The sequence below is a fragment of the Fukomys damarensis genome, unplaced genomic scaffold, assembly GCF_012274545.1.
Source record: "Fukomys damarensis isolate Sample0158 unplaced genomic scaffold, DMR_v1.0_HiC HiC_scaffold_13, whole genome shotgun sequence".
NCBI classification, from domain to species: Eukaryota; Metazoa; Chordata; class Mammalia; order Rodentia; family Bathyergidae; genus Fukomys; species Fukomys damarensis.
Window position 1 is genome coordinate 23,458,748 of NW_022900925.1, and position 18,613 is coordinate 23,477,360.

Here is an 18,613-nt window from a genome sequence, read left to right on the forward strand (position 1 = left end):
AGTAGCTTCCCAGGAGGGCTATTAACTCCTGCCCCTCACTGATGGGCTGTGCTGTCAGGTATTTTTAGGGATAGAAGACTGGGTGACAATTCCAAAGTTAAACAGAAGGCCATTGTATCACCTTTTTTTTAAGACAGTCTTGTTATGTAGTTCAAACTGGTCTTGAACTCATGGTAATCCTCCTGCCTCAGTATCCTAAGTGCTGGGATATAGCCATGCGCCACCATACTCGGCCCATTTCCCTATTTGCTTTGCTTATCACTTACACCGAGACTTAGTTTAGAACAAACATTCTTGTGTGTTAATAGTCAAGCAGAGGCACACTTTTTGATAAAAACCAATTTGAAGGGCCGGGGATTTAGCTCAGTGGTTCGGTGGCCTGCCTTGCAAGCCCAAGGACCTGAGTTTGATCCCCGGTACCAAAAAAAAAAAAAAAAAAAAAAAAAACAATTTGATGGAGGGCTTGGTACTTTAGTGCACACCACCTAACCAGGAGAAAACTGAAAACAATACCTTTTATCAAAGCTTACACACTGTTTCCCAGTCTTCCAGCATGTGAATATTAATGTCTGCCCATCTGCAAGGATGAGAAACATTAACACAGTTCAGCTGGGGTGTCTATTTTAAGTAGTTCTAATTGTTCCAAGAGCCATAGTTTAGCATTTATTGGAATGCATCTTTCTCCCATCAACACACATGCACACACATACCCTGAAATTATTAGTAAAAGTTCTGTTAAGCACATGTATTTATTAAAAATAATGCTAATATCCTGGGGCACACTAATTTCAAGGAGGTCTTTGCAGTAAATTCCACCATAATTACTTATCAACTAAATAATAAAAGGTTACTTATTTTAACTTACAGTCACTAAATAATAGAGGGCAAAAGAATAGGGTTAATCCAGTAGAGACTGAAGCTGGTATCGATCTTCCCTAAGCATCTGTATGGTTAGCAGCCTTAGGCAAAAGCTTGTCTCTGAAGGGTTATCAGGACTCAGCAATTTTTTTTGGACTGAACTCCTCTTGCACCTGCCATGGTGCAAAAAGGCATGGGATTCAGAGCAGAACCAGTTTATTAAACTGTCAAATTGTTAAAAATGATTAAAAGCCTGTTAAAGATTTTCATAAAGCCTATTTCAAAATGCTAGTTTTTAAAAAATGTTATTAGCAAATGTATGCATTTCCCTTGCATCCCCTCCCTATCTCTTAAACTTGAATACCAAGTGTAAAAACACGTGAGGGAAAACCAAGTCAACCATTTGAAAAGAAAGAGGAAGAGGGGAGCAGATGGTGTGTAGCAGATGCTGGTACTGCTCAAGGGGCTGCTGATGCAGGCTTTGGTGGCATTAAATCCCCCAGTAAGGCATCAGGTGTCGGGACTCTTTCTCATAAACATCTGGAACTATGCCATAAGGTGTCTGTACCATCTTAACTGTTGACTTCCCAAAAAGCTGGCACTCATAGTCTATCAGCTGCCTCCAGAAGCCCACATTGGGCCTGATGACAGGCCTCCGGGCTTTCACCCAGTTGTACGCATCCAGCAGGCACACGTTGTGGAATTTCATCAGGTAAGCAATGCAGAGTGTGGCTGAGCGGCTCACCCCTGCAGCGCAGTGCACCAAGGTAGCCCCATGCTTCCTGCTCACACTGTGGATCTTGTCAGCCACGGTGTCAAAGTACAGTCTAATGGGGGCATGTGGGATGTCAGCCAGAGGCACTTTAACATACTCAAATTGGGGCCAGTTGAAATTAGGGATCTCAATGGTAGCATTAATGATGCAGGTGATGCCACGAGACTGAAGGAGGTGCCGGTTGGAGGCCACACTGCCTCTGCCCAGGAAGAGAGAGGAGGTGATTTGAGCAATGCCTCCTATGTCTCCCTCGGAAATCATCCGAGGAGCCATTAGAGTCCGTGGTAGTGTACTGTGACCTCGGGAGCTCATGAAGATGCCAGGAATCACACTTGCATCATCAGGGGCAAAACCAGAGAATTTTGTGTCCTCCAGGGAATCCAAAGTCACAGTCAGTCAGTCTCCTTCCTGCAAAACACAGGTAATTGTTAGTACTTTAAATGCTACTGATTTATCACACAGCCTTCTGCAGTGTTTCTAGAATGGGAAGGGGAAAGGATTAGAAAGTTATTTTCTTTAATTAGGGTATATTTTCTCAAGAATACAGAAATAATCATTTTCTGTTGATGGTTAGGAAAAGTGGCCTAACTGCTGGGCCTGGTGGCACATGCCTATAATCCCAGCACTCGGGAGGTCAAGGCAGTAAGATTTCCATGAGATTGAGGTTAGCATCAGCTATGTACTGAGTTCAAGGGCAGGCTGAACTGACACTGTCTCCAAAAAAAAAAACAAGCCTAAGACACAAATATGTACAGCCAATGTAAAAACTCAGCTCTGTTTGTTCTTTGTTTTTTTGTTTTTTTTGTTTTTTTTTCTCAAGTGGAAATTGTCATCCTATTTTTAGAAAAGTTAAAGACAGAAACATGTCCAACTGGTTCCTGTGGGACAATCCTGTAGGGTCTTTCTCTTACTGAAGATGGAGAGGTGGCATTCCTTGGAGATTAAGAAGAAATCAGAAATTTTACTCCTCCCTTAGTCATGTCCCCATACATTTCTTGCTTACATAGGTACAATGGCTTGATTTTTGTGTTCCTGATTCCAGACAGAGATCTTATAAATGTGTAAAAATGGTCTCACATTGGGCAAAAAATTAATGAAATGCCTTTATGGACTGAAACTGAACTGGACCAGTTACCAAATATATATATATAAAATGTGTGAACACTTTTAAAGGCCAATTAAATTTGAGGAATGTACTGTGGCATTTCTGCAGGAATAATCTCAGGTACTTTGAAGGTCATGGTCTTAAAAGTTCATTCCTACAAGTTAAAGGGGCATTTTACCTGGCCTGACCCTGAATCTGCCAATTCTAAGCTCCCAAATGAATCCCAGACTTCAGGTATTATATATAAAATGTGTGAACACTTTTAAAGGCCAATTAAATTTGAGGAATGTACTGTGGCATTTCTGCAGGAATAATCTCAGGTACTTTGAAGGTCATGGTCTTAAAAGTTCATTCCTACAAGTTAAAGGGGCATTTTACCTGGCCTGACCCTGAATCTGCCAATTCTAAGCTCCCAAATGAATCCCAGACTTCAGGTATATGTTGGAACTAAAACTAATTTACTTCAATATTTGAAGTCCATATTTTCTCATTAGTTCAGCGTTTACTATAAATATCTACATTTGGAGCCACAGAAAATGAAACAACTGGTTTGCTGAAATTTCAAACATACCAGTTTCTCTGACTGCAAAATCAGTGCTCATAGCAGTGCAGTGAACCCACGACACATGTACCGCAGCAGACTGTATCGCTGAAAGCTCTGAAAGGTTCACTACCACTGCTCCATAGTCCCTGCCCGCTGGGAAATGTACTACATGCACCTGGGCACCACAGGGAAGCCTGAAATGACTTCCATCAGGAACATCCCTAGGTACCGTGTGCAGAGGCAATGCTGCAGCTACTTACTTGCTGAGGAGGCTGGTGAACACTGAAGCCCTTGGTCTGGATCCAGAAAGTTCTAGATAGGCAATACCGGTTACCGGGGATGCAAATCGGATCTGCAAGAAGACAAGGAGGCAAAGACAAGGCCCTTTACTACTAAATTACTACCAAATACAGTTAGGAAAAAACCCACGAGTAGACCAGCTAAATGTTTCTGATATTCACTTAAAAGAAGGATCAGTAAGAAATATCAACCTAAGTCTGAGTTTTCTGTTAATGACCATGACTCACTCTGCACAAATAAAAGACTAATTTTTGAAAGGGAAAGTCAGAGACCATAGCCCATTGATGAAATGCAAGGCACTGCAGAATGCTCATGGGGCCTGTGAGAGATACAAACTGCACCAGAGTCTCTTCCCGGTACCCTCAGTCAACCCAGAAATACAAGCAGCAGTGAGAGCCAGATGAGCAAGCATGTGACTGTGACACTCAGAAGAGCACAATGTGTTCAGGAAAGTTTCTGGTGCTATGTGCATGGCCAAGAGTGATGGCTGGATACGGCGGCGTAGGCAGCCTAGTGCACGGCAGGGCTGAAACCGCCATTGCTGGTGGCTTTGGAAGGACAACTTGAAATTTCATGTTGCTCTTCCTCATTTAATAATGTGATAAAGGGCCAGGGATTTAGCTCAGCAGTTCGGTGGCCTGCCTCGCAAGCGCAAGGACCTGAGTTCGATCCCCGTAAAAAAAAAAAAAAAAAAAAAATAGTAATAATAATGTGATGAATACCTGTGAACATCATCAGAAATGCTTCTCCCACCTGGCCCTTCGCCTTTCCCAGGTAAGCATCACACTTAATTTTTTTCAGTACTGGGGACTGAACTCAGGACGTGCTTGCAAGGCAGGTGCAGGCTCCACTGAGTTGAATCCCTAGCCCCTAACTCTTAATTTTTTGGAAGCTTTGTTAAGATGTAAATGATGTAAAAATTGATAAACAATTTGATTCGGTGTATAACTTGTCAAGTTTTAACATACGTACTTTTTAAGATACCATGACCTCAATATAATAAACATGTTTACCTCTCCCCCAAATCTCACGTTCCTTTATAATGCATCCCTTTCTTGCTCTCTGCCCCATTCTCAAGCAATTATTAATCTGTTTCTTGTCATTATAGTTTGCATTTTCATTTTTTTTTAAACTAAGGATCAAGCCCAGGGTCTCCATACTCTTAAGTGAAATAAATCAGACACACATGTTTAAATACATTATTTCTCTGGTGTGAGAAACAAAAAAGTTGAAATAATAACCAAAATGTATAATAAACAGGAAAATGGGAAGAAAATGTTAAAATGAGAGGGGGAACAAGGAAGGTGACTGTGGAGAAAGGAAGGAAGGGACAAGATAAAAAGGAAAAAAAATGGAAACAAATCTTTTGTAAATAAGGAGGGGAAGAGAGGTCAAAGAGGGCAATAGGGGAAAAAGCAAGATATATCTTGTACAGGTACAAATTCCCTATGATAAATTATTACATCTAAAATGTACCAACTGCTGGGCATGGATTACATGCCTGTAATCCTAGCACTCGGGAGGGTGAGGCAGGATTGCCATGAACTACAAAGTGTGACGCTGCCTCAAAAGGAAAAAAATAAAAGCCCAAGGTCTCACCATTAGCCAAGTGTTCTACCACTGATACATCCCAGCCCTTTAAAAAAAAAAAAACCTTAAAGACAGGATCTCACTGAATTGCACAGGTTGGCCTCAAATTTGCAATGCTCTGCTCTAACCCCCAAGCAGCTGGGATTCCTGGCATGTACCACTATGCCCACCCAGCTAATCTGCATTTTCTGGATTTTATATAAACACTTCTACAATATTTATTTCTGGTCTGCCTTTCTCTCAATGTAGTTTGCCATTCATCCAGTCTTAGGTATATCAGTAGCTCATTCCTTTTTAATGCTGGGTAGTATTCCATTGTTAAGTATGTATGATTTATCCATCCATCTACTGATGGACACTGGACTATTTCTCATTTAAGACTATTATGAATAAATATCCAGGCCTTTGTGTAGACATGGCTTCCCTTTTGATTAAACATCATGTGATGATGTGTAATATTAAACACAATGAAAGTTTAGAGATGGATGTGATGGCATGTGCCTGTAATCCCAGCTACTTGGAAGACTGAGGCATGAGGATCAAAGGTTCCAGACAAGTCTGGGCAACATAGCAAGACCTCACCTCAAAAAAGAATAAATAGTGGGGGCCAGGAATTTAGCTCAGTGGCACCACACCTGCTTTGCAAAAGTTCACTGCCCAGTACCACAGAAAACAAAACTAAATAATAAACAGTGCCTATAATAATTTCACCACTCCGGAGGCTGAGGCAGGGGGCAAGCCTGGGCTAGCTACATGGTGAAACCCTATCTTAACCCCCCGCCCAAAATAATACAGTTTAAATCTTTACAGGCAGAGGGTGTAGTTCAGTTCAGTAATACAACTCATGCCTTTCCATCCACAAGGCCATGGGTTCAATCTTCAACACTGCTTCTCCCCCTCAGATTTGTTCACAACATAGTTCTATCATCATAATGGAGTGGTTCCCATGGAGGGCCAGTTAGGGCACAGGTTACCGGGCCCCATTGCCGACTGAGCAGCCCTGGAGTGGGGCTACCAAGTGCACCTTCCTGGTGATGCTGCTGCAGCTGCTCTGGGACTCATCTGAGAATCACCTCAGAGCAGGATGCTGGGGGCCCCGCCCAGGTTTGGGACTGAGGCATTCAGTGTGCTGTCCCTGACAGCTGCTAAGTCCCAGCACCACCTCACCCAAGCTTATGCCCCTCTTGTGGGTCCAAACTGAGGACAAGGTCACACCACAGGGTACAGAGCTCTCATGGTGAGGAGCCACATATGGAAACTTCTGTTGGATATAATGCATGAACAGGACAGAAGGTGTAAGGTGAACACATTTCCCACAGCACAGCACAGCACAATCTCCAGCCACTTCCAAGTCTTTCCCTGGAAGAATCCCAGAAAAAGCAAAGTCACTGTGGAAATACACACAAAATTAGGCCTTCGAACTGCTGAGGATGCTACCCTCAATGTGGAAAACCTGAAAGGTGCTAATCAAATTTCCAAGTAGGTTATCTAATTAGGAGACTCAGCCTTGGGTCCTCCCAAATAACCCTGCTGTGTGGGAGCCACTTGCCCTCCTGATCTGGGTGCCCAGGCTCACTGGCCTTTTCAGCAGAAATCTTCACCAGGGGCTTCAACTGTGTCTTAGGAGGGCTGGAGGCCTGGTTGCTTCTGTTATCCTTCACTCACTGAACAGTGACAGGGTACTTGTGCCACAGGGAAAACAGATTGTGAGTCCTCAGGGAAGAATCCAAGTGAGACAGACATGATGCTCATCCCTGCTGGTGCTAGTCAGTCTCCTGCCAACAGACCTGCTTCAAATGCCAAAGTTGGTCCCAAGTTTTAGAAAAACAACTACTGCACAAAGTGCATTCACAGGGTGGATAGTACTGATGCTCCTCTGATAAACCCTCCTAGCCCCTTTACAGAGTAGAAAATACAAATTTAGAAAGGGTGACATGGTTGCAACTTGGAGTGACCAAAAAAAAAAACAAAAGCTCTGTGGTGTCCGGGCTTCTAGCTCTAGACTGCACTTCGTGCATCTCTGTGAGACTGAGCTGTAGCTGTGTCCTTGTCACCTGCCTTACACAGTCTAACACCACCATCCAGCGCTTGCAGCACAGGAGAGGAGTTGGTGCATCTGCATAAGAAGAACAGGTTTAAATGCTACTTACAGGAAAGACAACTGCTGCAGTTTCATCTAGTGCCAGGGAGCAACTGTGCCACAGCCTGTACACCCTTCAGTGCACAGAAAGCCAGCCTCACAGTATAGAAGCCTCAGCAAAGAGCAGTCCCTGGTGGGCACAGCTCCAGTTTAGTCCAGCTCTAAGTTTAGCAGAATGTGACTGTAAAGAATTCAGAATAAACCCATGGGTATTACATCATAGGTGCATGGAAATCAACTTAGTAAATGTGTACCCAGAGACACAAAAAGAAGGAAGACCTATTAGAAGTGGCTGGCCCGTATTTGAAGGATCAAAGATTGCATGATGCTCTGAGTGAACATGACAGTCCCCCTGCAGCACAATGATCTCTAGGACAAGGCCTGCATGGAGGACACTACAGAAATCCTGTCGCTGTCCATGGTGTGCAACTCAGCCTTCCCAAGTTGCTCAGCAGCGGCCTTTACTTCTTGGAGGGAAACACGTTTTTCTAAGGGAAACTATTAGATAAGAGGAAGGGAGCTGGGGAGGTGAACTGGGAAAGGTAAAAGTTGTACGAAAATACCACAATGAATCCCACTACTCTGTATAAAGAAAAGAAAGATGTTTTCCTGGTCAAGGGAATGGGAGTGAGGTAGGATAAAATATAGAAAGGACGAGCTGTCCTAAATCAACCCAGAAGGCTAGGGGGTTTGTGTTGGTTCCCCCACACACACATCAGATAGGTAATGTGCCCACGTACCAAGGTTTACAGGGAGGCACATGTCACCCAATGGTATGAAAGACCAGTCACCACAAAGACCCAAAAAGAATCCATTTGGGTTTTTGTATAAACTAACTACAAATGTCAGAAATGATGCTGGTCTCTAAACAGTAAGCACTAAGCACCAAACGCTAAACAAAGTCTAGAATTAGTGTCTGTCCAGTGGACCTGAAATGTCAATAGTGGACAAGCTAATAACAACAGCTTGCTCCCTGCCCTGGAAAGCTCCGGGCATGCAGGTACCAGCTCTGTTTAGCACCGGAAGCCAAGATTGTAGCAGTGGTGACAGGACTGAAAAACGCTACCTGGACGCACAGCATATTCATATTCATACTCAAATCAGCAGTTAAACAAAATGAATTATCTACTGCTTTTTCTTCTCTAGTTGAACAAGCAGAAAATGGCCACAATGGTGCTAGAGATGACTGTCAACGATCTGACTAAAATATTCTTAGCTAGAAATCTCAGAGGGTCATGGTATATACTAGATGTCTATACTGTTACTTTTTTATACTCAAAAAGCTTAGAGAATCACATTTTTTCCTTCCACTAAATGTCTGAAGTCTTTTTAAAAAATACTTTAATGTCCCTCTTTTTAAAATGGAAGCATTTTAGTCTAAACTGTCAAATAAATATTACTTTTCTTATTCATTTTCATTATTAAATCAGAAATGTGTTCCACTGCGGAGAAAATTAAAATATTCATTCTTACAAAATAAAATCACAATGTGGCATTCTTTAAGGAAAAATAAGTTTAGCCATCCCTACAGCATGAACATTAAGAATATAATTCAATTAACACAAGTCAAAATAAACCTCTCCTCAAATACCAAGTGGTATTCACATTAAAGTAAAATGAGGGCTGGGAATTTAGCTCAGTAGTTCTGCCACCTGCCCTGCAAGCTCAAGAACTTGAGTTCGATCCCCAGTACCAAAATTAAAAAAAAAAAAATGAAGTAAAATGAAATCACTTCTTGGCCTTTTGGCTAAGATCAGGTGTAGAGTAAATAAAGAAAAATATATTTATAAATTATTCTCAGTCACCCAGAAAAGTAGGAATTTGGCTAAAATACCTCAACATCTTACATTTGGAGGTGAGGTCATTTTGTCCCTCCCTCCACATTAATTATATAACATACTAGTATTGTGGGATGAAGGCAAATACAAATATAAAACTAAAGACTCAATCACTATATCTCCCCCAGTGTGACAACAGCTACCAAGCAAAGTTGACCATCTCAATGACCACAGAGACACAGCATTTGCCAAGCTTGCCAAGAGCCAATCATTTTAAGACTACGCAGCTGCTGATATAGAATATGCCACAGTCCAAAAGAAGAGACAGGCTGTCCACCTTTGAGCAGGAAAAAACATGCCAAGATAGTGACAGAGTCACGCAGATTTTAAGAAGTCTAGTTCCAATGGGCACAGAGGCAATCCCAGCTATGTGGGACACTGAGACAGGAGAATCATGAAGTCAAGGCTAGCCTGGGCTACATAGTGAGTCTGGGGACAGCCTGGAATATATAGTGAGACCAAGACCATGTGTCCCCAAAATCAAAACAAAACAACAAAATGAATGAAACAAAAGAGAAAGAAGTTTAGTTTAACATAAGAAATTAATAGATCTTCCATGCTGGGACAGAATGAGTAGAAAAGGGAGACGATGCTGTCTGTAACTAAAAGATGAAACTAGGATTCATTTGGTACAGTGGGCTAATCCGTTCACATATGGAAATGAATTTTTAATTTTGGTCCTCATTCACCAGGTGTGGTGGCACTTGCCTATAATCCCCAGCCCTCTGGCAGGAGGATCACAAGTTGAGCCCAGCCAAGGCTATTTAGTGATACCCTGCCTCAGAATAAAAATGGATGGATGGATGGATGGATGGATGGATGGATGGATGGATGGATGGATGGGTTGATGGACAGATGGACAGATCAGGCTGGGCATGTAGCTCAGTGTGAAGAACCTGGGTTCATCCGCTAGATATCAATCAATCAATCAATCTGGCCTCAACTCAATGCTTAAATTTCATATCACAGTCACACAACAGTTTACTGAGTTCATGCCATGCTTGATACTATGCTATAGATGGGCATAACAATATCTCCCTGCCAAATGAAGTTCTTCTAATGCAATCTCGATACTCCCCTGTCCAAAATAGCACTAGGGTCTAGGATTTAGCTCAGTGGTGCCATGCCTGCCTCGCAAGCACAAGGTCCTGAGTTTGATCTCCAGTACTGGGGGAAAAAAAAAAAAAGAGTCATGACTAAATATGACTGATGCCCGCTCCCCATTCAAACTGGTAAAATCTTTGTGGCTACCTCAACCGAAAGAATTAAGTAAAAATGATGTTCCAAGGTAAGATTATAAACATCACATGCTTCTATTTCATTCTCTTGGGTTTCCCCCTTGGAACTCAGCTATGAAGCCCAAATGAGCTTAACAGAGTTACTACCTGCACAGGCCGGGTGTGTGTGTGTGTATGTGTGTGTGTGTGTGTGTAGATATATGAGTAAAAACACCTTAATATGATTCTAGCGTGTGTGTGTGTGTGTGTGTGTAGATATATGAGTAAAAACACCTTAATATGAGTCTAGCTTCCAGCCACCACATCACCCCCAGTCTGAATCTCCCAGCTAAGGATCTAGACACTGTAAAGCATAGACAAACTGTCCCCATTATATAAGGCCCAAATTCCTGACCTAGAGGAATCTGTGAGCCTATTTTAAATAGTTATTTTACACCAGAGTTTTGAAATTTTGTTATGCAGCAAGAGTAACTAGAACAAGGACAGAAAGGTAGCATAACTATGCTAGAATTTTATCACCTTAAGGAGATGATACATGATACACATACAAAAACTGAGTGACAATAAGAGACAGGCTAACATTACATGAATCAAATGATTAGCACAAACAGTGAGTGTTATAGCAAAGCAAAGAGAAAACACAGGATCAAAGCAAAGTGAAAATCAGTCAAGAGTGTTAGAAAACTTAACTATTCCTTGGGAAGGTATATTAGTCCATTTTCTGCTGCTATTATTAAACACCTGAGGCTGGGTACTGCATGAAGAGGGACTGGAGTTCATTTCCAGCAACATTCCTCTCACAGAAAGAACTTTATTCAGCTCACACACTGGGAAGCTGAGAGTTCAACATCAGGCAACTCCATCTGTTCAGCCTCTGATGTGGGTCCTCCTGGCTACATCATAACATGGTGGATGACACTGGAGTGGGAATGCATATGACAGGGAGCAGTCACGATGGGGCAGGAAGCCAGAGACTAGGATAAGTCAGTCTTGCTACTGCGTAACAAGCTGCTCTCATGAGATCTCACTCCAAGACCAACATTAATCCTTAATCCCCTCTGAGAGCAATGCCCCAGTGACCTAATTATCTTTCACTAGGCCCCACTTTCATACTGCCATACTGAGGACCAAGCCACCAGCACGTCCTTGTTTGGAGGACCCACTCAAAGCATAGTTAACCAGAGCAGGAGGTGTCTCAGAGACTGTACTACTATGCTTTTCTCCAATCCATTAAAACATACTGCCATTCTGGCCTTTTAAGGGTCTCTTCATTTTCGGATTCCAAATGGAGAATTAAGGTCCTTTTTTAGCCCCTCACTACTCAAAGAGTATGACCCAAGGCCCAACAGCACTGACATCTTGAGAGAAATGCAGACTTTCAAGAACTATCTCAAGACTTACAGAATCAGATTCTACAGTTTAACAAGATCCCAGGTGACTTGCAGACACTAATGTGTGACAAGTACCACTCATTAATCTGCCTCTTCTGCCGCACTGAACTTGCTGAAGCAAACCTGAGCACCTGTGCTGCTTACGCCACATGAACATCCTTAACTCCTCCTCACGGATCACCATCATTCTGCTGTCTTTCATCCAGGACAAGGACTCAGAAGTAAATGGGGGGTGAGAAGCTTTTCCAGACTCTACTCAGGAAACTGGTAACTGCATTGCAAACAGAACCCTCCTTCCACAAACCATCTGTTGTTAATTAGCCATATAATCTGACCACAACAGAACAACCAATCTGAAGACTACCAAAACATACATTTCATTGGAGGAACAAAAAGAGAAAGAAAGTAAGAAACATAAGGTCAATCTATTTATGCTTTACCTATAACCTAGATACTAATCTCAAAATCCTAAACTGCTAGTGCTATGGGATGGTCCTTGGGTTTGAAAAATCTGATAAAAATGAACCAAGATCTTGAAAATGACCACAATTATACTTGCTTTGGGTTAACAGGAAACCAATTTATGCAATAGCCTACATAAGTAATACTTTAAAATCTTTCAGAAGTGGTAAAAAATGGGAATGGCAGATACTTAACTGGTAAACTTTGATTTATATAAGTCAGATCCTTTAGAGGCAAAGTACTTTAAAGTCAGCACTAAAACCATTCGATTGCTTAAGTCACTAATTCCCTCTGAAGAAGCAGCACCAGAAAATGCAGGTATTTTCGTAAGAGTTCAGGACCAGGCAGGGATTTAGCTCAATGGTACCACCGCCTGCCTTGCAAGCTCAAGATCCAGAGTTCCATCCCAGGTACCAAAAAAGAAAGCGTTCAAGACCCTAACTGTCCGTTATTACTTAACGGAAAACCAAAAGAATAATTTATAAATTAGGTACACAGGAAAATACCTCAGTAGTTAATAATCATCCTTGGGTCACCTTGACCTTTGATGCTGCATTGGCCAAATCCGAATCCGTAACATTCCCACCATGAGCTCCACCACTGTCCCTACAAGGACTTCTTTATTTTACCTGGCCCAATTCCCCATGTGTGAGCGCATGTGTGTGTGCATGAGAGACTGACTTTGTACCAAATTAACATCAATGTTAAAGTATCTATCCATAATATAATTTCCCATCTTTCTTTACAAATCAAAGGCATCAAAGCCACTACAGTTTCTGAGCAGAGTGAGATAAGTGGTCAAGTCTCCTGTACCAGCTGAGAAGCTACTACACAGCCTCCCGCACTAACAGACATCAAGTCCACAGCATTCTGAGTGCAGGTGTCCTCAAGCTGCCCTACAGCCAAGGGAGGAAGCACATTTTCAGCTCAACAGGAGTCAAAAGGCAGAGGATCCTGATTATTCCCTTGGCCCTGTCTCCTGGAGATATCATCTTAAAAAACAAAACAATACACATAGTTCTCTTTAGGCTAATGCTAAACAGGATAGCACTCTTATATTATTATTTACACACTTTAAGAAAATGCAGTGGCCCCTGAACCTCCCTCTGTTCTTGTTCAAATCAGGGATAAACTAACAAAGGCCATAAGACCATCACTTAGTTTTGTATGCCCCATGCTTTAAAACATCATTAAGACATGTCTTAAACGGTTGGAAAAGAAATCAAAAGAACAGAATGCTTGATGGCACATAAAAATCACATGAAATTCAAATGTCAGCACTTAGAAGTAAACTTTTTTTTCTGTTTTGGTACCAGGAATTGAACTCAGGACTTTGCACTTGCCAGGCAGGCATGGCACAGCTGAGCTACATCCTCAGCCCTGACTAGGTTTTCATGTAACTTGTGTGCCAACAGCAGTCTCTGATTTTATTTTCACCTGTGCATCCTTAAAACTTCCAGCAGGTTCAACTTAGGGGCCCTCTTCCAGATGAAGGATGGGGCTTCCCACCTTCTGCCATACAAAAAAAAAAAAAAAAAAAAAAAAAAAAAAAACTGTGATAGGTCATCAATGCTGGAACTGCTGGAAACAAAGGTACAAGTCAGCTCAGCAGCTACCCATGAATATCAAAAGAGCCCTTTTGTCCACTGAGACTTCAAGATGGAGGCTGCTCTCCAGCAAGGTAAGAACAAGAACTGAAATGAGAAGGTGAGCTGGGTAGAGCCCACCCGAAGGTCATTGGCCAAGACTTCAGTGCTCCCTCCCGGGAATACTCCAACAGGATGTCCCACTCAGATCAGAAGGTTCCAAGAATACTTTTCAATCCTAATCTGATGGATATCTTTTCTTGAAAACTTCTACTTTACACACAGGTAGTTTTTAAAGTTATGATTAAAAAATAAAATTATGATTAGAGAATCTGAAAAAATATGTAATAAGCAAGTAAAAGTTATTTGTGTCTTGTGCAAATAAAGACTGAAAATAAAGTAATGTAGCCATTTCCCAAGACATCTTATAGAAGAAATGAAAAGAAACTGCAAATCCCACCTGCTTTAGGCCAATGTTCTTCTACCATCCTTCCAACTAAGAAAAGGTATGTCCCTCGGAGTACTTATAAATCTACAGAATTATATAATACTCTGCTATAAGGGTGGACTGTTAACATACAGTACTAAGTGCATATTAACAAACACCTGAATTTAATAACTGTCCTGAGATGACCTGCTTGTTTCTCGCTATCTTTTCTCTCACACACACCCTTCTACCCAGATCCAGCTAGCAAAACCAAACGGGCAATCAAAGCTAACACGAGAACTCAACTGTGTATTCAGAAAGCAGGGATTCTCTAGTTGGGACCACCGCTCAGGGGCAGAGACCTTGCCTAGCACACACAAGGCCCTGAGTGTCTTTCCCAATGAGACACAAACACACATACACACACTCACACACAAAAGAAAGGGAGAGAAAAAAGAAAAGCAGGAATTCTCTAACAAACACAGCTCTAAATTACTTCACATACAAAGAAAGATGCAGAGAAAAATATAGATAGTAAAGATTGTAAAAGTGGTGTCTGTTTCCGCAGCATGAAAGCTGTGGTTCCTCTGGAAGTGTCATTCAGGGAGAGGCTGCATCTGTGTTCTGCTCTCTTGGGGATCATGCACATACAGGAGAGTCTCACCCTCGGGGAACTTCAACAAAGACTGGCCTGATTTCCCACACATCACAGACTCACTGCTTTCCACCTACAGGGCTGGGCACAAAGCAAGCACCCACCACAGGAAGGACTCACTTAGGACCTTAAATGTCTTCCAGGCACTAGATATTTTCTATTATTGCATATTCAAATATCCTATAACTATTCATCTGTTTTTGTTTTTGTTTTTAATCAATGGAAGGGTTCTATTGGGCATGTCAAAATACAGTGGAAAAACCACTTCTGGTATTTGGGTGGTATGTTGGTCCAAACCATCTAATAAAACATAAATAAATATAAACACACTGGTACATGACAGGACAGAGGTACATGATAGGACAACTACATGACACTTACTAATTCATTTAAGAAATATCCAAGCATACTGTGGTTTAACTGCAGACACAAGTGTTATGAATTCAAGGCAGAAGTACTGAAAGAATGTAAATTGGTGGCCACTTTGGGAAGAAAAGCATCAACTAGTAAGACTGAAGATGGGCACACCCAACTCAGGATTGTTCATAATTGCTCCAGACTAGGAACAACCCAGATGTCCACTAACAACAGATGGGTAATTTGTGGTATGTTCACACAAAAATGAACCAACTCTAGTCACAGGCAACAACATGGATGAGTCTTTAAAAACTGTATGCTACAGAAATTTAAACAATTACACACACACAGAGTATTGCAAATATACATGATACTGACTGAAAGAAAGATGACCCCAAACAATACCTACCTGATTTTATCGCATGGAGGTGAAAAATAAGCAAAAAGAACTATGTTGTTTAAACATTAATATTTAGGAAGTAGGGCCCGGAATTTAGCTCGGTAGTGCCAACACCTGCTTCACAAGCACAAGGTCCTGAGTTTAATCCCCCATACCAAAAAAAAAAAAAAAAAAAAAAAAACAGGGGGAAAAAAATAAAAAAAAAAAAAAAAAAAAAAAAAAAAAAAAAAAAAATCAGGGAGTAAAAACTATAGAAAATAAATAAATAAATTATTTCCACAAAAGTCAAGGTAGTCATTGGCTAGGTTACCTATTATCCTTGGGAAAGGGTAGGGGGGGACACTTCTTGACCTATTAAATGATTAGTTACATTTGTAATTTTTTTCCCCTCAGTACCGGGGATGGAACTCAGACTTTGTGCTTTCGAGGCAGGTGGAACCACTGAGCTAAATCCCCAGCCCTCATGTTCTTTTAAATAATTTAATCAAGTTATCCATTTGTTTTATACCTTCATGTTATCATTCACATTTTTTAAAAAGTTAAATATTACGTTGATTTCTTTCTTTTTTTTTTTTTTTTTGGTCCAACCCAGGATCCAACCCAGGACCTTGCACTTGCGAGGCCGGCAGCAACACCACTGAACTAAATCCTGGGCTACTATGTTGATTTCTAAGAATTCAGAATCACTACAACAATTACAGCTGATCTAACAAAGAATACAGTATTTCCTCTTTGAATGTCCCTAGTATGACACTATATTCCTTCCAGCCTCATTTATTTGCCTTCTAACTCAGTATTTGACACAGTACCGGTAGCATGATTAAACCCTCATAAATGCTCACCACATAAATCCAAAACTGGTGGTGTGAATTTTCTTTAAGTCATCCATTTCCTAAGATTACTGATTTAAACTGTACCCCCATGAACACTTTCCTTTCCTTTCTTTGCCTTCACCCCTGTTCAGCTTTAGTAAATAATAAAGCTACTACCTTAAATGTTAGCTCTGTAAGTTTATACCTGACTGTTGTTGCTTTAGCAACCCTGCCTGCCTTCCACTCCCTTTTATGCCTCCTTATAAGCAAAGATGAATAATACACTTGTCCTAGATTTTTTAATAGAAAACTTTTCATTTGTACCTGAGAGTAAGACCTAGGATCAAAACTGATTTTCAATTCCCAGTACCAGAAAAAAAAAAAAAAACTGATTCAGTTACTTTCAGATTGTTTATGAAGGGGGCATTTGCCTGTTGCCCAGAGAAATACCACCATGGCAGCAGGGTTAATAAAACTTTACAACCGGCTGTACTTAAGAAACATGCCACCTGTTTTGGACAAAAATCAAAGCTCTATAAACAAGGCCAGTCACAAAATAATTCATTTCAGTTTTTTAAAAAAAACACTATGCAAATAGATTTAAAAACGCTGAGAAAAGTCTAAAAAGATACACAAACTAATAAGAGATACCTCTGAAAAAGACGTTCAAAAGAAGCCGTTAACCCTCACTTGAAACGTTTTAATTTTTTTACATAGAGAATGACTGAAGTATTCCTTGTAATACTGGGAAAACACCTTTTTTAATCCAGTCTGCCTTAAAGCAAAATACCAACTGCAAAGGAATCCGTCGAACAGTTCCCTCCCTGAAACCCATTTTTTTCAAATGCTAGTTTTTATGCTAAACCCTTAAAGGATCTACATGCCTAATTTTTCCATGAATATATACTTATGTCATTCTATTAAAGAATATCACAGAATTCATACCTGCAGTCAAACAGTATGAAAGGTTTCGAATGAGAACACAGCATACACACGTTCAACACTTGACGTTAGGAAGACTCGGGATGAAGGAAACTGTCTCCCGTTTTATGGGGAAAGCCAAAAATACCAAGCAGCTCTCTCTCCTCCCCCAAGCGTCAGAAGGTGAGTCAGAGCTGGAGGCAGGAACGGGCCCATGTGTCAAAGCCGCCCGTGCAAGGCTCCTTCCTCCCTCCTCCTGGGAGTTCTCAATCCTCACACGGCCTCGGAGGAATTCTCAGTGTCTCTGCTGGAGGAGAGGCGGCTGGTTATTCATTCTGGGGGCGCCTCATTCCCTGCGTATCTCAAGGGAACCGAGACCGGGAGGGCCTTTGTGAGACCACAAGTAACAATCACCACACTGCAGCTCGACTGGAGCTTCCAGAGCACAGCTTCGAGAAGAATACAGCACCTTTGTTCTCGTTTTAAAGAGCAGAAAGCTAGCAGAGAAGTTGCGACTCTTTCAGTGCCACTTAACTTTGCGGCCCAGCTGAGCGGCAGGCAAGGAGCTGCTGACTGATGGCCCTGGTCTCTGTCTTAATTGAACTATACAACCTCAGGGAGGATATTCCATTACACTGTACTTCCAAGTGGCTGCTTAGGGGTAGGAAGTCCAAGAAACTGCTTAAAACTCTTGCCATATTCCTTTAAGGCGAGGCAAACTCTTAGCTCACTGGCCTCCTCCGTTTTTACCTCTGTAAAACGGGAAGGTGATGCTCTCCAGCTACCTCTTATAAACTGCAAAGAATAGCCAACGATTGCCTTAAGGTCCCGCTGGGAGGAAAGTACAAGGTGGTTAAAAAAAAAAAAATCCCTACACAGTAAAACTGCACGTGTTTTCCTTTGCGTTTCTCCCTTTGCCTTCGGGATGCTCAGTTACCATAACACTGGCTGGTACCATTGGCAACATCCACCTAGTTATACAATCCACTTGAGACAACTCCCCACCACACACACACACGCACACAAAACTTCGCTCTGATCAAAAGTACTTAGGAGAAATAAACAGACCTATTTTGGCACTGTGCACTCCATCTACCATCGCAAATACTCAAGTTGAATACTTGGCACCTCTGAAAGTCAAGTTGTTTCTATCAATGCACCAGAAACCTTTGCAAGGCGCAAAGAGTCGCTCCGGGCTCTGCGTGGGTGGTGGC

At 41.6% G+C, this 18,613-nt stretch overlaps 1 protein-coding gene and 1 non-coding gene across 3 annotated transcripts in view; both read right to left on the reverse strand.

Annotated features, from left to right (window-relative positions):
• Positions 1-619: 619 nt before the first annotated feature.
• Positions 620-18,613, reverse strand: part of Dusp14 (dual specificity phosphatase 14) — an 18,844-nt gene continuing 850 nt past the window's right edge. The window contains exons 1-3 of one of the 2 annotated variants that reach the window (XM_010626807.3): positions 17,424-17,586; positions 3,543-3,634; positions 620-2,041 (exon numbers count right to left, since the gene is read on the reverse strand). In XM_010626807.3, the coding sequence (XP_010625109.1) occupies positions 1,349-1,945 (597 nt within the window). In that variant the 5' untranslated portion in view covers positions 1,946-2,041; positions 3,543-3,634; positions 17,424-17,586 and the 3' untranslated portion in view covers positions 620-1,348. Of the gene's footprint in view, positions 2,042-3,542; positions 3,635-17,423; positions 17,587-18,613 lie in introns of those variants that run through there. The other variant, XM_010626808.3, reaches the window with a different exon arrangement.
• On the reverse strand, positions 8,026-8,123 carry LOC117285922. Its single transcript, XR_004517051.1, has one exon. It is a non-coding gene; the product is annotated as a small nucleolar RNA U13 (small nucleolar RNA).